The following is a 21487-nucleotide window of genomic DNA, read 5'->3' as shown; positions in this document are numbered from 1 at the left end:
CACACTGAGGTTGAGAGTGTCTTTGCGGAAGATGGGAACCTCCGGCAATCCACCCCACAGATTTCAATGGGTCCCTGGGCCCCATGACCTGGAGCTTGGCCGTCGCTGAGGTACAACACCCACAGACATCACCACCCCAAACATACCTGAATGATGTAACATTCTTCAGGGTGACCAGCTGTCTGAATCCTTCTGAGTCAATGGCGCTCCCTCTCAAATCTAAAGCAAACTTCCTTTTGGCTTGTTTGATGACAGAGTGGAGAATGTAGACATTGGGTGGGGTAAGAGCAAACCCCAAGAAAGAGATGTCACACTTGAGTTCTAAAGCCATTTCCTTCAAAAGGCAACGATCTCCCGTTTCATAGAGACAGTGGAGAAAATCAAGGAGCTTGTCCGGAGGGAAATCACGCTCCATGAGTTTCCGGACGTAGTTTGAGAAGCTTCTCTGCTTCTTGCCGGCCATTCTCTTGGTGTCCATCTCTCCCTCCTCTCTGAAAAGGACAGAGGATCTCAGTTTGCCCCCTAAAAATAGCAAGCCGGACAAAAAACAAGGTACCAAGCTCCAAGAGAAGAGAAACTTCTTGGATTTGGTGAGCAGCCGAAGATATTTGGTGAGCGTTTTGTCCTTGATCTCTTTAGCCAGCACCAAATGTAGGGCAACCAGGAAATTTTGGACCACGAAGCTAGGGAACACGTAGCCACATTCCTCTTTCCCGCTGCTCGAGTCTTTTGGGAATGCGAGGGGGACCACCAGTCCGCAGCTGAGAGCAAACTCCTTCACTTCCATGGATGGAAAGTTGTAGCTCATGAGTGTGTTCCGGTGGTCCTGTCCGGAAGACCAGGCCACCTGAGCTAAAGCGGCGATATTCTGGTGCTTAGGGGAAGATCTCTGCGTTGACGAACGCATCAGTTTTTGGAGGAGGAACTTGGCCAAAAGGCCAGTAAGCGTAGAAGGCAGTTCCTTGCACCCCGCTTCAGACACGGCCTCGCAAACGAAGCGACACAGGTCAGGAGTATAGCAATGGCTGAAGAGGTAAGGGCATTTCCTGATCAAAGCCACCGCCTCGCCACAGCAGGGCGATCCTTCAAAGTACTGAGCAATGTACGACTCAGCTTGCTGCGTGGAGAACCCTGCCAGTTCGAGGGTCGCGTCCATCTTCGATAAATGCTGCTGCAACTTGTCCTTGGGGCGGGAGGTTAGAAGCACCGTGCAGCCACTGAGAATCTTCTTCTGGAAGATTCTGGCCAGGATGCCTCCAATTCCCAAGGGCTCCTTGTGGGGCAGGCTGTCTACACCAGATATTAAGCCATCCCGGTCCTTCAGTTCTTCAAAACCATCAAAAATGAGGAGGACCTTTTCTGGGTACCGAAGAACATGCCTGTAGATGTCGTCACCACCATCTTGAGGCCCAGTGGAGAGCTCAAATAGCAGCTGCTTGAGGCTGTAGCGGTTTTCAGGGAGGAGGCTCAGCATCCGGCAATCGAATCGGAAAAGGAAGCCGTAATTGGGCAGATGTCCTCTGGACCAGTCCAGGCAGATCTTTTGGACCAGCAGACTTTTCCCCATTCCGGCTTTCCCCAAGACGACGACGACTTTGGTTCCCAGGTTGTTCTTCCACGGCAGCTGAAAGAGCTGGCTGCTCCCCACCGCAACCTTCCCTTTCTCTCTGAGGTTGCAGGGCCTCAGGTCGGCATTTTTCCCAGTGTTCTTGCTTTCCACAAGGCACAGCGCCATGTCGCGTTCGATGTAAAGGCGGTCCAGGGCAAACTCTCGCTCCATGGGCACAAATTGGCACGTCTCCCAGAAGTGGTCTTTTAGCCTCCTGCGAAATGCGTCCACAGGGCCTAAGATTAAAAAGAAAAGAAGGTTATTTTTATCATATGTGGTGGTCTTGTAGTAAGGTTAAAGCTCGCTGGGAAATGATATACAATGAAATGAAAAAGATGTTTAAAATAACCTTTGTAAAAAAAACCAGGGGGCATCTTATACAAGGAGGCGTGTTATACACGGAAAAATATGGTAATCCCTTTTTGGAAGGGGTCAACCAAAACTGCAATTAATTATTATTTTTTAAATGAACTTGCCAAGTATTTCAACAGCTGCATAAAAAACATCCCAAGAGGCACAAAATCTTTCCAGATGGACCTTACGTGCGCAGTTTTTCAACAGGGCGTCCACCATCGTTTTGCAAGCGCTCTTCTTTTATCTTCCTTTCATTCATTCTTTGTCATTCTTAAGGTGGGAAATCTGGCTTTCTGAAATTCTGAATGAACCAGACCAGCAGCAGGAAAAACACCTCAGTGTGGGTGCTTTTTTTGCCCATCTTTTGGCCTCTCAGGTTTTGGCGGGTGCGTGGTTTTGATGTGAATAATGGAACTTCTGGAGACACTCCTCAAAAACAGGGATGAGGGATCTGTGGCCATGGTGAGCCACTCCTACTCTCAAATTACCTGGCTTGCAGCACCAGCCCTCGGCACTGAAACAGGTTAAAAAGCAGCGACACTCACCTAGTCGTTTGTGAGCTCGCTCTGAATGAACAGGTGGGGCTTCAGGTCCTTTGTCAGCCACAGCCACATCTATGAGACAAACGGGAGCATAATGAAACACAGCAGGCCTGTAAACCCCCTGTAACGTCCCCCAACCGTGCGATAACCAGCCTTAAGTCTAACTTGCTTAAGCCTAATTAATGCATGAAGGGGTTAATGTCATAGAGTAAGCTGTCCTGCCAGGCTTAGCTAGGTCATTCCCCCTCACCTTGGGGACAGGACGCAACCACTGAGCCTCTTGGGCTTGCCGATCAGAAGGTCGGTGGTTCGAATCCCCGAAACAGAATGAGCTCCCATTGCTCTGTCCCAGTTCCTGCCAACCTAGTAGTTTGAAAGCACTTTAAAGTGCAAGTAGATAAACAGGTACCACTCGGGCGGGAAGGTAAACAGTGTTTCTGTGCGCTCTGGTTTCCGTTACAGTGTGCCAGTATAGCTGTTTAGTCCTGCTGGCCACATGACTCGGAAAGCTGTCTGCGGACAAACGCCGGCTCCCTCAGCCTGAAAGCGAGATGAGCGCCACAACCCCATAGTCACCTTTGACTGGACTTAACCGTCCAGGGGTCCTTTACCTGTTTACCTTGCTGTATCTCCATCTACTTGAGAAGCTCAGTGTGTAAAGAGGTCTGAGCTGCTTGACCCTTCCAGCTCGACGATTCTATGATTGCACCTTGCACCCATGTTCGCATTGCAATAGCAAAGGATTTTAAATGCACAAGCAAAAATCTGATATGAACCACTCATTCTTTTTACTGGAATCCCATAGTCCACTGGATGCATTTTTGACTGATAAACCAATAGGGCATGGGGGCTGTCAGCAGGGAAAGAGAACAGCTAGACTGTGGGTTCGCACTTGTTATCAAACTGAAGGAGCACCTTGCTGGAAGAGATGAGGGTCCAACTAGCCCAGGGTGCTTTGCAAACATCCCAGTAACCAGGAGGCACTAGGGCAGCCTGCCCAAAGCTGGCCAGCGGTCGAGGCTTGACCTTAAGCTCATTCCTGGCTTGCATCGTAATCTTACCTTCAAGCTTTGCCTTCTACATTAAAAGGTAAAGGTAAAGGGATCCCTGACCATTAGGTCCAGTCGTGGCCGACTCTGGGGTTGCAGCACTCATCTCGCTTTATTGGCTGAGGGAGCCGGCGTACAGCTTCCGGGTCATGTGGCCAGCATGACTAAGCCGCTTCTGGCGAACCAGAGCAGCGCACAGAAACGCCGTTTACCTTTCTGCCAGAGCGGTACCTATTTATCTAATTGTACTTTGATGTGCTTTCAGACTGCTAGGTGGGCAGGAGCTGGGACCGAGCAACGGGAGCTCACCCTGTTGCGGGGATTCGAACCGCCGACCTTCTGATCAGCAAGTCCTAGGCTCTGTGGTTTAACCCACAGTGCCACCTGCGTCCCTTGCCTTCTACATTACCACAGCACTAAACCTCCGGGGGGCAGCAGAGAGTGAGGAAAGCGGAGCCGATTCTCCCAGCAGGATTGCAAAAATATTCTAAGATCTCTGTGCCCGACGAATGTCTTCCAAGAGCCAAAGGGAACTTTACCTTAATCATGCCTTTGCATTTGCAAGCGGGGAGGACTTTAAATTTTATTTTAGAGACCAGGGCCACAGCCCCAATGGAAGGGCATTTAACCCTAGCCTCCCATGCAATTCTCCCAACAAGAGTCACGTCCCACCCCAAGTCCAGAAGCTGATATTGCGACCAAGAGCAGTTCTCATCCTGGGGAGAATAACAAGGGAAGAGAGGGGTGCAGATTATGGACAATTGCAGCAAAAATGATGACGCTTACCAGGACAGGCATTAATGATGGCACCTTCTGGCTCAGCAAGAATATTCACGCACTGATTGAGAGGCTCGAAGGCAAAGACTACCTGAATATCTTCCACGCCGAGTGGGCAGTAGTACAGGTTGGGGCTTGCAAGAGGCTCTGCAAATGAGGAGAGAGGGGTTTGATCATCAACATCGGCTCAGCAAGAAGCAACCCATTGCCCCTGTTGATACAACTGCAACAGCAGGGCTCATTCTGTTTGTAACTCAAGGGTTAATTCCATTAGCGTGAAAGTCAACTAGCAACCAGGCAGGCTGGCAGGATCTTCCCGTGCTCTGATTTGCAGTGTAGTTCTGAGGGAGTTTCTACACACACACTTCCTGTATGTTTGATTGCATGTCTTCCTGCCATTTACAAGGCCGGAAGGAAGGAAGGAAGGAAGGAAGGCAAGGCCGCCGCTCTGTTTGTTTCCACTCAAATGATACACTGATTTGTCCCATTTCCTCAACGAAGTGCTTTCAGGATTTCCTTTCCCTCTGGACTCCAGAGTGACTTTCATAGAATCATAGAGTTGGAAGAGACCACAAGGGCCATCGAGTCCAACCCCCTGCCAAGCAGGAAACACCATCAGAGCACTCCTGACATATGGTTGTCAAGCTTCTGCTTAAAGACCTCCAAAGAAGGAGACTCCACCACACTCCTTGGCAGCAAATTCCACTGTCGAACAGCTCTTACTGTCAGGAAGTTCTTCCTAATGTTTAGGTGGAATCCTCTTTCTTGTAGTTACTTTCTTGTAGGTGGAATCTTCTTTCTTCTTTCTTTGTTAACACAGGGCCCGCCTTGCAAGGATCATTGGCCCTCTCCATCTGTGTGGTGGGGAGCTGCCCAGAACAGCAGGAGGAGAGCTGCTACACTGGAGTAGCTGAGACTGTCAGCTGGGAACTGTGAAGTAATCTCCCTTTCATTGTGCATTTGGCAAGGAGGCCTTAAAGCAATATGCAGTCCAGCTCCTCAGCCGCAACACGGGGTTCTGAATGAAGCCCGCCTTGCAGTGGGTTGGCATTGCAGTGTGGAAAGCAGAGGGTGCCAATGGGGTGACTGTGAGTGCAGTGGCGCCCCTGAAGTCTCCCTTGGGTGCTCATGAGGCCCCACTCACTCGCTTACCCCCTTGGCCTTCAGAGTGGCTACCCTGAAAGTACGTAGAGCTGAAAGTTGGGAGAGTGGCACTGAATTGGAGCAAATGGCAGAACCTAAATTGCAGGTTGCTTGGAAATGCAGACTGTATTTCTGCGTGCTTTCACTGCCTCAGGTGGTGTAACAGGTGAGGGCGTCTGGTTGTTAAGCAGGAGCTTGGTGGTTCGAGGCCACTGAGTGATGGTTGTGGGCTGGAGAGTTTGACCAGATGACCCTCAAGGTCCCTTCGAACCTACAATTTTTTATTTTATTTTATTTTATTTTGACAAAGTAATAACCATAAATAAGAATAAAAATGTGCACTGCGCCACAGAGACTGTTCCATTGTAACTACCCAACCTCCGGAAATTTCTACACCTCTTGTGATGGTTTCAACCACTTTCCGTTTTAACAGTACAAATTCTACAAAGGCCCTCCATATCTCCTCAAAATCATTCCTCCTGCATATTCCCCGTCTTACCTTAATGGCACATGTTAATTTATCATTAATAGCTATATCTCACACCTCTTTATAGCATTCTTCCATTTTATATTCTGCTTGCCCCTTCCACTTCCTAGCTTATAATAATTCATGCAGCTGTCAATAAATTTGTGAGTGAGTCCTTCATAGCCTTCCACCCCTTCGTAAATTGATAATAATGCTACCTCTGGACTTTTGGTCAGCTTTAACCCAGTGATTTCTGTTATCTCCTTAAACACCCTTTGCCAGATAATTAATAAATAAATAAATAAATAAAATAATGTAAATATTTACACCCCCACCACATGTGAACATAATTCCCTGTTTCCTGGCATCCCCTCCAACATAACACCGAATATTCCTTGTTCATCTGATTTAATCTGACTGGTGTTAAATACCACCAACCTACAATTCTATGAGCTTTTGAGTCTAACTCTTGGCACCAACCCCAGGCTGAATGATAACATCCAGCCCCACATAGTTTCAGCAGGATTTCAGTTCCTGTTTCTCTGATGCTGCCCATTGCTTTGTTTGTTTTCTTGAGCCGTTTTCGGTTATCGCGTTAACGGGCTGCTTTATTGCCTGATACTGTTTGCAGGTAGCAGACTTCGGACCCAGAGATGGGGACAAAAATCATTTACATAAACAAAAAAGCAGCTAGGTGAAAAGTAGAAGTCCACCAGACTGAAGACAAAACACTTCTAAACATCCTTGGTGCCCTGAGATACCTTACTTGAAGGTCCCAGGGTGATCTGAGGTTCTGCTTTTCCAGAGGAGCAAGCAAGGAGGCATGTGGTGTTTGTTAGCAATTAACTCCTCCCATTGCAAGGACCATCTGATTCTTGTTTATTTTCTGTTCCGTGAGAAAGGAAGCCAGTCTGTGTGACTTCCGTCTCTGATACTATTGTACTTTTTCTTTCTGCTCTGTCTTGTGACGAGACATGATGTCTGTATGAGGCCTGCTCCTCTCATACGTGTTTGTTATGTTCTTTAATCTGTAATTAGTAGAAATAAAGTAGGTATGCCCAGATACCTCCTCAACGCCGTCTGCGCTGCTTTTACTCTGCTATACTGGGTGCTCGGAACGCGGGTGGCGCTGTGGGTTAAACCACAGAGCCTAGGACTTGCCGATCAGAAGGTCGGCGGTGTGAATTCCTGCGACGGGGTGAGCTCCCGTTGCTCGGTCCCTGCTCCCGCCAACCTAGCAGTTCGAAAGCACATCAAAGTGCAAGTAGATAAATAGGCACCGCTCCAGCAGGAAGATAAACGGCGTTTCCGTGTGCTGCTCTGGTTCACCAGAAGTGGCTTAGTCATGCTGGCCACATGACCCGGAAGCTGTACGCCGGCTCCCTTGGCCAATAAAGCGAGATGAGCGCCGCAACCCCAGTGTCGTCCGTGACTGGACCTAATGGTCAGGGGTCCCTTTGCCTTTACAGGGTGTTCACAAGAGAGCAGCTGTGATTCCCAGAACACCAGGACCCCTTCCTGGGAATGCTGCGTGGCTGTTCCAGTGCCGGAGGAGGCTGTGGGGCCTGCAAGAGTGTTCCAATACCATTCCAAAACCCCTCCCTAGACTTCCGGGTCAGCGCCATCACTAATGGCGGATTCCCTCTGATTCTCGGAGGGACCAGCTCCGCGGGATCGGGTCTTACCGCTGCGGCAAAGCGGGGACCCTTTAAAAATCACAGGCGGGGGAAGCCTGTGAACGTGGGGACTCGGCGGGCACCATTTGCGCCCCCCCAAGTTGTGAAGGGACCCTTTCAAGGGCTCCGGAGCTGGACAGGGTGAGCGGCGCGGTGCTGAGAGTCGACTGATTCTTCCGCGGAGTGAAGCCGCACAGCCGTTATCGGAGAGTGCTGACTTTTTCCTGGGATAATTGGATTTCGAAAGCAACTACCCGTGAGTAGGATTAAATTGGATTTAAAAGGAGAAAAAACAGCTAATTTGGCACCGAAGCGGGAAGGTATAACCAGGAAGTCTGCCTTCCTTCCTTGTATATAGTTCAAAGCAAAGAGACTGTAAAGCGGAAACATAGAGAGACGTTCGGAAAAAAGACTTAAATCTTAACATCTGGAAAGTGGTCTCCCCTCCGGATTGCAGGAGAGGAGGGGGGAAGGTTTGAGTTGTATTTACCTGCAAAGAAAAGGGGGGAAGGAAGCTAAAATTTGCTGCTTAAAACCTGGGAACGGACTGCCCCTAGACAAGGAATGCCGTTCAGTGGAATTAACAACATATTTGGATGGCATGCATATTTATGGTATGATAAGGTCAAAGCACATAAAGCATTTAAAAATCATATTGTCAGGAAAGCACTGTTTAATGTTTGGATAAGATACAAGGATTTATTGGAAAATAAAACCCCAAGGTGGTTGTCACCGATGGAAGCGAAAGCTCTGAAAAGGCTCAATATGGAGGCCAAATGGCCGAAATATTGGGAAATTTTGGAACAAGAAGGAGACAAATTGAAATTGCAGAGTTTCGAGAAACTAAAAAACAAAGTGAGAGATTGGCTTCATTATTATCAGATAATGGAGGCATATAATTTGGATAAGAAAATTGGCTTCCAGGTGGAAAAATCAAAACTAGAAACAGAACTGTTAGAACCTAAAACTAAGAATTTGTCAAGAATGTATAACTTGCTGTTGAAATGGAATACTCAGGATGAAACGGTGAAATCTGCTATGATTAAATGGGCACAAGATGTTGGACATAATATTATGTTTGCTGACTGGGAACAGTTATGGACCACAGGTATGAAGTTTACGGCATGTAATGCCCTAAGAGAGAATATTATGAAAATGATATACAGGTGGTACATGACCCCAGTCAAGCTTGCAAAAATCTATCATTTGCCCGATAATAAATGTTGGAAATGTAAAGAAACTGAAGGTACATTCTTTCACCTTTGGTGGACGTGCCCAAGGATTAAGGCTTTCTGGGAAATGATATATAATGAACTGAAAAAGGTATTTAAATATACCTTCTTGAAGAAACCAGAGGCCTTTCTTCTGGGCATTGTCGGCCAATTGGTGCCAAAGAAGGACAGAACTTTTTTTATGTATGCTACAACAGCAGCAAGAATACTCATTGCAAAGTATTGGAAGACACAAGATCTACCCACTTTGGAAGAATGGCAGATGAAGGTGATGGACTATATGGAATTGGCAGAAATGACTGGCAGAATCCGAGACCAGGGAGAAGAGTCGGTGGAAGAAGATTGGAAGAAATTTAAAGACTATTTACAGAAATATTGTAAAATTAATGAATGATAGAATGATGTTGGATAGTAATTAAGCGGTTTCTAGCTGTAATGCTTTAAGAGGATATGAAAAAAGGGTTATAAATGGGTTAAAATCTAATGGTAAGGATTTGCTGAACCAATAAATTGAAGTGGAATGCAAAAGGGGGAGGTACGAGGAGGTCCGGGAAACAAGCTAAAGGAAAATAAGTAACTGAAAATATGTGTGTTTTTTAATTGTTTTTATTTTGTACTTTTCTCTTTTCTTTTTCATTTTTTACTGTAATATGTCAAAAAACCTTAATAAATATTTTATATAAAAAAAACAAAACCCTTCCCTGAGCTTAAACACTCTTAATGCCCCACCACAAAGATACAAGTGAAACTTGAAAAATTAGAATATCGTGGGGGGAAAAGGTGAAACTAATATATGAGATAGACTCATGACATGCAAAGTGAGATATGTCAAGCCTTTATTTGTTATAATTGTGATGATTATGGAGTACAGCTGATGAAAACCCCAAATTAACAATCTCAGAAAATTAGAACATTGTGAAAAGGTGCAGTAGCTATTCAATCCATAACACCTGCAATGGGCTCCTGAGCCTTTAAATGGTCTCTCAGTCTGGTTCAGTAGGAAGCACAATCGTGGGGAAGGAACTTTTCCACAATATTCTAATTTTTCGAGTTTCACCTGTACACCTCCTCCCTCCAATGTTAGAGGCAGTTATTCCTCTGAAGATCAGTTACTGGAAATCACAGTTATGCTCAAGGTTCTGCTTCCAGGCTTCCCACTGGGACACCTGGTTGGCCGCTGTGCAAACAGACTGTTTGGACTAGATCAGCGTTCCCCAACCTCGGGTCTCCAGCTGTTGTTGGACTGCAACTCCCATCATCCCTAGCTAGCAATACCCAGGGGTCAGGGATGATGGGAATTGTAGTCCAAAAACAGCTGGAGACCCAAGGCTGGGAAACACTGGACTAGATGGTCTATGGATCCGATCCTGCATGGCTCTTTTTAGGTAGAGCTCTTAAGTGCTTTGCGAATGAACAAAACTAGTTTATGATATCTGCCTCTGCATAGCAGCTGCTGGAGAGCATAAAGGTAAAAAGGTAAAGGACCCCTGGACGGTTAGGTCCAGTCAAAGGCAACTGTTATGTACTGAGCTTGATCCTAGAACAATAGGATCCAGAATGCAGCAGTCTGATTGGTCCACAGGAGCTACCCAATCCAGCTCCAGGTGGAAGTGAATCAGCGACCTGATTGGCCTGCAGGAGCAGGCAATCAGGCTCCTGGATGAAGTTAGTCAGCAACCTGATTGGCCTGCAGGAGCAGCCAATCAGGCTTCTGGAGAAGGTGAATCCGCAACCTGATTGGCCTACAGGAGCAGCCCGGAATTAGCCAATCACACGGGGCCCATTGTGTAAATAATGTATATATAGCTAGACGTTTTGGGGTAAGTTTCATTCATTGCTACTATAAAGAGCATGAAATTCACACTCGACTCCGAGTATATTTCAGCGGCTATGGGGTTGTGGTGCTCATCTCGCTTTCAGGCCAAGTGTATCTGACACTGAGCTGCATTCTCTGATTCCGGAGAAGGCAGCTTCCTATGCAACCTGATCTCCTGCAGCTTTTACGCTTCTGCATCGGCCTCACTTGGATATTTGTTCTCGCCATCCGGATAACACACGCTTGGGCTGGTGCCAACAGGGACCAGTTCTCCAAGCAAAGTGTCCCCCAACCCCCAACCCTTACATGACGCTGTAACTCTAATCCCAAACTGATGCTGGAACTCCAGTTTCCAAACTCTTCCACAGGTCCATGCACAGCTTCAGCATGCTGCGACGAAACCCGTGCCGTGCCAAAAACACCTCCATCACTTAACGGAGACAGAAACTGCATTCAGCAATGGTCAGAATGGAGAGAAAATCTCAGTGATATCCCCAGAGATGGGAGTGCCAAGTTTTTCTTGTGCTGCTTACCTTACTTTTGAGGTGGCCAAGGGATGTCTGGGAGAGTCGTCCCCCCCCCATTCTGCAGATAATCTCTCGGGTGGCCTGCACCCTGCAGCCTCCCTGGGTGCCCACACTTCCAGAAAGCCCTAAGACACGATTAGCGGAAAAATTATATATATATTTTAAGTCAGCCTTTCTCAACCTGTGTGTCCCCAGATGTTGTTGAACTACAACTCCCACCACCCCTAGCTAGCAAGGCCAGAGCTCAGGGATGATGGGAGTTGTAGTCCAACAACATCTGGGGACCCACAGGTTGAGAACTGCTGATTTAAGTTAAAATGAAAGGGCCTTCCTTAAAAACAAGGTCAGTGAGTACACTGGTCTTAGGCACTCGGTAGTCAGCCTCCCTGGCTTCCTGCACTTCAGTTAAAGCCCAGGGGAAGAAGTGATGATGTAACTCCGCCCATGGAAATTTTATAAATCAGGAGATGAAGGCATCTGGGGAGGCTGCAGAATGCAAGAGAGATGCTTATTGCCATGTAAAATATACACACACCACTCTAAGTCACCAGGTATGCTGGTCCCGAGGGTTAACCGTGAGGAGAGGTCCGAGTCCAGTCCGAGGTTGAGGGTGCAGTAGGGAGGCAGTCTGTCAAAGCTGAAGCTGGGTCCAAGGTAGGGAGTCGGGTGAGGTCAGGAGCTCCGGCAGAGAGGCAAGACAGGGTGCAGGCAGGAACAGGCTACCAACAACATTGCTCCCACAACTTGGGACTGGGCTGGCTGGCTTTTATCTGCCCCGAGGCATAGGGTGGCCCCGGTCCACAGGTGACTCACCTCTCCTGGCCTGGAGGTGAGCACTCCTCCTGCGGGACCTTAGTTCCCTCCTCCTCTCTGTCCTGAGCCTCTGCAGCTCAGGAGAGGCTGGAGGGTTGCCGGACCCAGAGGCAACCTCAGCTTCTTCTGACGGGGCTGAGAGTGGAGCACCTGCAGGCAATGGGTCCTCCATCACCTTAGGAGTCAGAGCAGACTCAGCTGGTGCCTGCACCTGAGGACCTAGCACAGGTGAGGACCCTTCAGGCTCATGCCCCAGCCCTGGCTCAGCTGGTTCTGGAGGCGGGGAATCCTGTGCAGGCTGGGATTCCTCGGGTTCAGCCTCCAAGACCAAATCCCAGGCCATCACACCAGGGTTTTTGTTAAGCAGATTTTTTTTCCAGCTGCACAAATTCCCCATCAAACACCTAGAAAAAAAGCCAGATGGACACAAAACTGTGTTTTGCTCCTTATTTACATCCTGTGTCAGTGATGATTTCTCCATAGGAATCTGTAGTTCCTATTTACTATAGAGCACGTTACCCAATATATACCCACTCAACCACTTCAATCTGCGGAACTGGAGCTGTTAGAAATGCCACAAAATCTTCGTTCCACATTTGCAAGAATTATTTTTTTTTTTAGCATGGCTGCAACTGCACGATGCAACTCCCTGCCTTCTAAAAACACTTTTGTTTAGGCAAGCACGTAGAACGCTGACGTGTGTTTGGTTGCCTTTTGAGCTTATTGTTGCTTTCGATTATTTTTGGCATGTCTTACGCAGTTGTGGGCTTCTTTTTTAAAATACAGTGGTACATTGATTCTCAAACTTAATCCATTCCGGAAGTCTGTTCCAAAACCCAAGCGTTCCAAAACCTAAGTCACGCTTTCCCATAGAAAGCAATGCAAAATGGGTTCATCCGTTCCAGACTAACGAGACCATTGATCCTTAAAATGAAAGCCATAAACAATGTACTGTAGTCACACAATCAATCAAGCAGTAGCTGAACTGGGTTCCACATAGTCACCAAAAAAAAGAGCCGCAAGAACAAAAATGCAAAATAAACAGCAAAAATAGACAGACCTCAGAGTAACACTCAAAATGGAAATGTGGCACTCAAAACAGAAGCGTAACACTTAAAACGGAGCATGTTCAGCTTCCAAAAAAAGTTCGCAAACTGGAACACTTACTTCCGGGTTTGCAGTGTTTGGGTTCCAAGTTGTTTGAGTACCAAGGCGTTTGAGAACCAAGATACCACTGTATAGTGGTACCTCGGGTTACAGACGCTTCAGATTACAGACGCTTCAGGTTACAGACTAACCCAGAAATAGTACCTCGGGTCAAGAACTTTGCTTCAGGATGAGAACAGAAATCGCATGGCAGTGGTGGGAGGCCCCATTAGCTAAAGTGGTGCTTCAGGTTAAGAACAGTTTCAGGTTAAGAACGGACCTGCAGAACAAATTAAGTTCTTAACCCGAGGTACCACTGTACTGATAATCCCAAAGGGTGCAGAACGCAAACCCACAAGTATCGCTTCTCATACCGAAGGCAGGGCTGATGGTGGTCACTGAAAACTCCATGTGGAAGTCGGGCGAGGAGAGGGTGTTGGCTGGGGAGCAGCTCAGAGGGATGGTGATGCAATTGCCGCTGACGACGCAGAGAGCCGGTGGATGCCCTGAGTGAGGAAGCAAAAGCAGAGCGATGTCACGGGGAGGCAGTTTTGGTGTGACTTCATCTCCAGGCTACTATCAGGCTCAGGACTGGCTTATATATTTATTTATTTTAAAAAATGTTTGTATCATAAAAAATGTATCACAGCCAGTTTATGACAACACAGGCATCTCCCTCCTCTCCGCCACTTATGCATGCTCATGCACAATCGTGTACATGAGCGCAATATGCATCAGGAGGCTCAGTTTGATCAGAATAGGGTACACACTTCCAGAGTTAACGCTCAATATATGACTTCTGGTAAATGAGCCACCATAGCGGCTGGAGGGCCGTGAAAACGTGTCCCAGGCTTTTCAGACTCATTTACCCATGTACTTTCTGAAACCAAAGGAGCGCATTGGTTGTCAGATGTGAAATATATGTGCATTAAAGGGACGCAGGTGGCGCTGTGGTCTAAACCACTGAGCCTCTTCGGCTTGCTGATCAGAAGGTCGGCGGTTCGAATCCCCGTGACGGAGTGAGCTCTGTCGCAGCTCCTGCCAACCTAGCCATTCGAAAGCACGCCAGTGCAAGTAGATAAATAGGTACCGCTATGGCAGAAAGGTAAACAGCATTTCCATGCGCTCTGGTTTCCGTCACGGTGTTCCGTTGCGCCAGAAGCATTTTAGTCCTGCTGGCCACATGACCCAGAAAGCTGTCTGTGAACAAACTCAGGCTACCTCGGCCTAAAAGCGAGATGAGCGCCGCAACCCCATAGCCGCCTTTGACTGGACTTAACCGTCCAGGGGTCCTTTCCCTTTTCCCTTTACCAATATTGGCATTATTTTCAGCTCTCCTATCCCACGACTTAGTCACCCGCCATTTGCAAGTATAATTGCGACAGCAAAACGAGATAAGAACATTGTGTGTGCGTTTGTTTGCAGAGAGGACGTAGATTTGGAGAGGCAAATCCCATTGTGTACGTCCAATGGAGAAGCAAGCTGTTTTACACTGCCCTGGCTAGGTACATCTATCTCGCTGCGGAGCCCAGCTATCGACGCAACCCCCAACTCACCGAGTTTCCTGCGTTTGGGCTCTGGAGCATCGGAGCAGCTGCCTGGGGGTGGAAAGAAAGGAAGATGAAGGCCCAGCGCCTTGCACAATGACTTCAGTAGGTGTGACTCCTCTCTGCCAGAACAGCAGGGATGGAAGTAGCCACACAGCTGGGAGAATCCCTGATATTTGCAGATTTCTGTGTGCTTTTAAATTACATTCCTATTGGGTGAGGACTGATGCCAGGACAGATTCTGAGAGCCCTTCCTTTCCCCTAGAGACTTATGAAGTAAGCAAACAGCTTGAAGGTCAAAGGTTCCTTACACCTGTTTTAAAAATAACTATAGTGAGGTTCAGGGAAGTTTTAAATGTGTGACATCTTAGTGTATTTTCAGTCTTTTGTTGGAAGCCGCCCAGAGTGGCTAGGGAAACCCAGCCAGATGGGCGGGGTACAAATAAATAAATAAATAAATAAATAAATAAATATTATTTTTGTCTCCTGTTATAACGTCTTGCTTTCATGCGTTTTCATACATTCTCTTCTGCTTTTGTAAGCTGCCTTGAGGCTATTTGCATAAGGCTGGTTATAAATGCCTAAAATAAAAGCCTAAAATAAACAAGGAACTGCAAGATGTTCCACCCTCGGCTGCCGCGCGAACCCCGCCGATGCACCTCCTGCTCACCCCGTTTCTTGGCCTCCTCTGGGGTTTCAGCCGCTGCCTCATCTAGAACCAGGTTTCCTGTTTGGTTTGAAATAAGAAAGGGAAGAACAGGCTGTTTATTCGTGATTAGACAAGGCTGCATCAAAACCTTTAGAGGCTGTGCGTACTGAAGTCTGTTGTGAAATAGACTGCCATGAGGGCATCTCAAATGCAACGCTTTTCTGGGGCACACAAGAATCTTACCGAACAGATCTTCCTCAGGTTTTTCTTGCTGGTCTTTTAGCACGTATTCAGCCAAGGAAGCTAAATTTTTAAAAAAAAAAAAAAAAAAAAGAGGGGAAGAATGCAAAGTGAGAAGCTGTACAGGTGAATTCTTCTACAAATAAAAGCTCAAACCTTCCCCGCAGATGTAGGGAACCTTTGGCCCGCTGGGTGCTGCTGAACTACAACTCCCAGCATCCCTGCACATTGGCCTCAGCAAGCATGGCCAAGCATCAGGGGTGCTGGGAGCAGAGGTGGTGTTATAGTCCAACAAAACCTGGAGGGCACCAGAGACCCTTCTGTGATGTAAGAGCAGCTCGTCCAATCAGCACCTGAGGCTTCTGTACACTGCTTGGCTTGCAAATGCAGAAAAGTAAGGTTTTGTTTTGTTAAAAAAGAAGGTACAAAACATATCAACTAAGGTTGTGCATTAGATTCAGCTGAAGGCCTGGAAAGGGGATGGACAGGGTGGCACCCAAGCAGGGTGGAGACACTCCCAGATCGTCATGGGTTGCATTGGGGGGCTCAGAGCGATCTGGGTCTGTCAGGCAAAAGGAGAAGCAGCCATTGCTGAGGAAGAAGAAGAGGTCAAATGGGAAAAGAAAGAAAAAGCAGTGAAAAGGTTTAGGAGAGGCCTGCCGAATTGGCTCTCTCTTCCCAAAAGAAGGTTTGAGCTGTGTGGAGTACCAATGCAGCGATGTAGTCAATAAAATCCCAGCTCCTTTGTGACAGGCAAGATGCTTCCGAAGGAAGAGCCCCGCAGGATTAAACCCTGCCACCAAACGCTCTTGGTCAGCTACCTCTCTTTCCTCTGACCCTATGTTTAATTAAGGCTAAACCCCAAATATACACCAGGTCTTCCCCCTGAAAGATTTGAGCCCAGATCTGTGGCCATTGATCCCTGGGTCAGAGGGAAGAAGTAGTTTGTGCAACCGTAATATTTGCATTGTTGGTTTGTTTATTAAAAACCACACCGCCGTTTTAAAAGTCTTTGACTGCAAGACATCCTAACAAGAAGATCTAAAAGGAAAAGGTCTTGTCCATGGGTAGGCAAACTAAGGCCCAGGGGCCGGATCCGGCCCAATCGCCTTCTAAATCTGGCCCGCGGACGGTCCAGGAATCAGCGTGTTTTTACATGAGTAGAATGTGTCCTTTTATTTAAAATGCATCTCTGGGTTATTTGTGGGGCATAGGAATTTGTTCATTTCCCCCCCAAAAAATATATAGTCTGGCCCCCACAAGGTCTGAGGGACAGTGGACTGGCCCCCGGCTGAAAAAGTTTGCTGACCCCTCTTGTCTTTTTCTTTACTATGTATTTTGTGATTTTATGTAGCGATTCTGAAATATAGATGCGCTTTTGCTCTCGCAAGATTGAATGTCTTGCCCTTGGCTGAACTTGAGGGACAATTCCAACAGATTCCACACGAAGAAACCTATGTCCCTGTGGAGATGGCAGTACCAAATCAGTGGCGCATGCCCTTCTGGCTTGCACTCTTTATAAAGACTTGGGGAATGAGGTTATCACCCCTCTTTTATTGTCCATTCCGGGTCGCCCAGCCACTGCCACAGTGTCCTTTCTCTTGGCAGATCAAGGTGAGCAGGCGACAGCAAAGGTTGCAAGGTTTTTAGCTGGGGCAATTAGAATAAGATCCACTATTTGACTATTGATTCAAAACCCTAAAATGTATTTTATATAATTGACTTTTTATTTTTATTCTTTGTATACTGTATTGTTGTTTTATTGCTATGGCCGATGGCTGACGCAAATAAAGATTCATTCATTCATTGATTGTGATTTTATGTTGTGAACCACCCTGAGACTTTGGGGTATAGGGTGGTATACAAATTTAATAATATCTAACAAACAAAGAAACAAGCCGGGCCTCACTCAGCTCCTCTCCAACCTCGAAATTCCAGCTTCCTACCTATTTTATCATAGGCCTCTCCAGTGTCCGCACACAGGCAGACTTGCTCTCCACTCTCATTACTTTCCACTGTGTAAAAGACATCAGGGTTGTTTTCCTGATCGTCAGGTTCTAGAGTTAAAAAAATAAAATGAAAGAGGCATTAATAGTGCACAAAAACATCTATGCAACTTTTATCTTACTACACAAAGCATCAACTGCAGAAACACCTTAAATACCTGCAAAACCCATAGAAATCAGAAACTTTTCTGGCTCCCAGGACCAGATCTTTATCTGGCAACACCCTGTGGGTCAGCATGGAAAGGTGGGTGGGGCAATTCACCTGCCAATCACAGATGCCACTAGAACATCACACAATTGACAGGTGGGCTGTTTTACACGCAGGGGCAAATTTCACCTAACAGGCACACTTTTGCATGTAATTTCCCTGAATATACACATTTCTGCAAAGGATTCCCCCCTGATATAATGCATTTCCGTACGTAACATTCATTAGTATATGTATTGTCGCACACACCTTACCCTTGTATATGCATTTTAATATATATTTCTTGGCGGGACAACTGCATTGCAAAATTCAGAGAAGTTAAAGTTTCAAAGGCTGGCTGTGTTTCAGTTTGCGGAACATCTCGGAAAATGCAAATTGGGTCGGTTTAAGCTGAACCGAATTTCTCATCCATCCCTGCTGGCAGAGTACCTGCTTAAGCCCCACTGTTTTCTTGACCCATTGCTGCTTTGGGGGGGGGGGCATTTAGGAAAACGGGTCAAGGCAGAGGTTTAAATACACCTTTCTTCAACACCCCTCTTCCACCCAGTTCCTACCATTGCTCTTGTAATTTCGCTTTAAAGTCTTTGTTGTTGTTTGCTTATTCCTTTTTTTTTTCTTTAAGAAGCCAGTTGGAGAAAACAGCTCAAAAATATCTGATTTGGCCAGAGGTTGTCCTCAGAGAATACTTTGGATTTCTGGCTCCCAGAAAGTACTGTGCTTTTCCGTGTACAGTGGTACCCCGGGTTACAGATGCTTCAGGTTATAAACTCCACTAACCCAGGAATAATACCTCAGGTTAAGAACTTTGCTTCAGGATGAGAACAGAAATCGCGCGGCAGCAGCAGAAGGAGGCCCCATTAGCTAAAGTGGTGCTTCAGGTTAAGAACAGTTTCAGGTTAATAACGGACCTCCAGAATGAATTAAGTTCTTAACCCGAGGTACCACTGTATAAGACGAGGTTTTTCCCTGCAAAAATAATGTTTAAAAATTGGGGTCGTCTTATACGTGGGTAGTTCAGTGTGGTGACGGGTGATTGGTTGCTGCCGCAAGTAGGAGATTGTCAGCCGCTATTGTTCTGGTGATTGGTGGCTGCGGCAAGGGCTGCTGTTGATTGGCTGTCGTTGCGGCAATTGGGTGGGCGATTGGCGGCTGCTGGCGGCGAGCGGGCAGGCAATTTTTGGCCTCTGTGACGTGTGTTATTGTCAACGTTGCTCAGACGGGTGAGCGATCCTCCCCCCCAAAAAAGCTCAACAAGTCAGGCCAATCCCTCCCCCCATTTTCTTAATTTTGAGTCCCCAAAAATAGGGGGCGTCTTATACTCGGGGGCGTCTTATAGACGGGAAAGTACGGTACTTCCTGTGCAGCCCTTCATCAGCCATTGACCAGTCCAAAATAGAGGATGAAGAAGACTGGTCAGTGCAGAAGGACTGTGAAAGCAAGGATGAGTATTTATGTGGGCAGCAGCTGCAATGTACCCCAAGTCAGGTTTTATTTCCTAGATGCAGACAGGCAGAACTGCCCTGGAAAGGCCTCTTCCATTGTTTCTGCGCTTTCATCTTGTCCCCTTGGTTATCTGACTCTTGACGTGTCTTTTGCAGCTTTCACAATAAAAAAAATTATGGGGTGGCAGGCAGATGAGAAAACAAAACAAGCAAGGGATTATTCTTCACGACGCCCGGGGGGGGGGGGGGGACGGGACTCACCTGTTTCCACCACCTCCTTATACAGAACCGGAATGTCGACGTCACTGAACAGGAGGTCCAAGTAGCTCTTCCCAGTCAGGACTCCTGGGTCCATGGTGTCACCTGAAAGCATCGCCACCATCATCAGTAAAATGGAAGATGTATGATTCAGCCGCTTCTGGCATTTGCCCGGCTCACAGGTCCCCTTCCGCTCCACACACTTCCAAATTCCCGCACCCGTCCAGACACACACACACACACACACACACACCGACCTTTGCTTAATAAAACTTGTTTCATTTCCTCTATATTAGTGCTGAAACCAGTTAGGACTTGCTCGTGTTTAGCTCGTGTTTTTCTCACGCCTCAAAAAATGCCCACATCTGGGGACGTGTGTTTTTTTCTAGCATGGGTCAAAATTGTACAAAAAGGTGTGAATTTGTGTGCATTTTTAAAACGCAGGTGCTGATGTGCCTCAGTGCTCAGTGTTTTAAAGGGAAATGCTCAAAAACAGGATATATATATATATACATGTGTGGGTGTGTTAAATGCGTGCAACTTGGTCTCATTGACATGGATAATCTAATAGATAGCCTTCATCCAAAGAGAAATCTGCATGGTTCTCCTGCCCCCTTTCACCTCACGGCAACCCTGTAAGGTAGGTTTATCTGACAATGAGAGTGTTTGGGCTCAGTGTCAGCTAACGATGCTCATAGCTGAGGGGGAATTTGAACCTGCAACTTTTCAGCACTCTGATCACTGCACTGCACTGCCTCAGCAGTAATCTGTCACAACCTCACATTCACAGCAGGATCCCTGATTGGCTGGGATCCAACAATGAAGAAGCCTTTCCAAGTTAAATTTCTTTTAAAAACAAAGAAATATGGCAATCTCTCTTGCTCTCCATTTGAGAGCTCATACCCTCCAACATTTCTCCGATGAAAATAGGGATGTCCCATTCCATAATGGTAATTTTACTATTTATACCCGCCCCCCACATCTTATTGGGGTTGCCCCAGCCACTCTGGGCAGCTTCCAACATATATAAAAACATAATAAAACATTAAACATAGAAACCTTCCCTATACAGGATTGCCTTCAAAAGGCTTGGGAGTCAGATAACGCCATACCCTCCAACATTTCTCCGATGAAAATAGGGACGTCCTAAGGAAAAGTGGGACATTCCAGGATTTAATCAGAAACTGGGACAGCTTCTCTAAATAATAATAATATTTTTTTATTTATACCCCGCCCTTCCTGGTTTAAAAAGCAGGCTCAGGGTGGCTAACAACAAATTTAAAACACTTAATTATAAAAGCAGCATAAAATACAGTATAAAAACATGAATAACAATAAAATTCTGAAATCAATTAAGGGGAAATAAGCATTAGATAATCCCCAGGGCTAGCTGGCTGAATTGGTCCTACTTGGGCCAGCGAGGAGACTGGGGAGAATTAGCTGTGGGGTCTCAGAGTGGGTGATCTTCATAAAAGGGGAAGGGGAGGGAAGGGAAATAAAAGATCAGGCTGAGGGATGTCCCTGGAAAACAGGGAGACTTGGAGGGTCTGAGAGCTGGCTTTGCATTTAACTGTCAGTCGAGGTGCAAACAGCGGCCAACTAGCCTTGAAGCCCTGGCAGTTTGCTAATCGGTCTTGAGCAAAACCGGCGCATTAGCTAGCTTCACGTTTTGCTTTTCAGAAGAATGAAATGCCGTGCCCATTTAATCCTAAATTGTAGGAGGACGCTGAAAACATTAGCGTGGAGGTGGCACCCTTTGCCTCCTGACCATGCCCTGCTTGTGGTCACAACATGTGGTCCGCCTCCCCGCATGAGCTTTGGCGGCATCTGGCAGGCCGCTGTGGGGGAAGAGGATGCCAGACTAGACGGAAACCACTTTGACGGTCCCCCTCCCTCCTTAGACATTTCCCTTCTCCCAGCCCACAGACAAACTGCTGCTGTTAACAGGAACAACGTTCTGCGTTTCGATTTGAGTATTGTTTTGGTA

At 46.9% G+C, this 21487-nt stretch overlaps 1 protein-coding gene across 4 annotated transcripts in view; it reads right to left on the bottom strand.

Moving 5' to 3' along the window:
* The window catches only part of CIITA (class II major histocompatibility complex transactivator), a 53242-nt gene that overhangs the window by 14511 nt on the left and 17244 nt on the right, over positions 1-21487 (bottom strand). For 3 of the 4 annotated variants that reach the window (XM_080980944.1, XM_080980947.1, XM_080980946.1), the window contains exons 2-10: positions 19504-19605; positions 17533-17643; positions 15590-15649; positions 15368-15424; positions 14707-14748; positions 13525-13656; positions 4341-4478; positions 2509-2577; positions 147-1845 (exon numbers count right to left, since the gene is read on the bottom strand). In XM_080980944.1, the coding sequence (XP_080837070.1) occupies positions 147-1845; positions 2509-2577; positions 4341-4478; positions 13525-13656; positions 14707-14748; positions 15368-15424; positions 15590-15649; positions 17533-17643; positions 19504-19605 (2410 nt within the window). The remainder of the gene's footprint in view (positions 1-146; positions 1846-2508; positions 2578-4340; positions 4479-13524; positions 13657-14706; positions 14749-15367; positions 15425-15589; positions 15650-17532; positions 17644-19503; positions 19606-21487) is intronic. The other variant, XM_080980945.1, reaches the window with a different exon arrangement.

Source organism: Podarcis pityusensis (genome assembly GCF_964106645.2).
Source record: "Podarcis pityusensis genome assembly, chromosome: 14".
Lineage (NCBI taxonomy): Eukaryota > Metazoa > Chordata > Lepidosauria > Squamata > Lacertidae > Podarcis > Podarcis pityusensis.
This window is presented reverse-complemented; position numbering and strand designations above follow the sequence as displayed.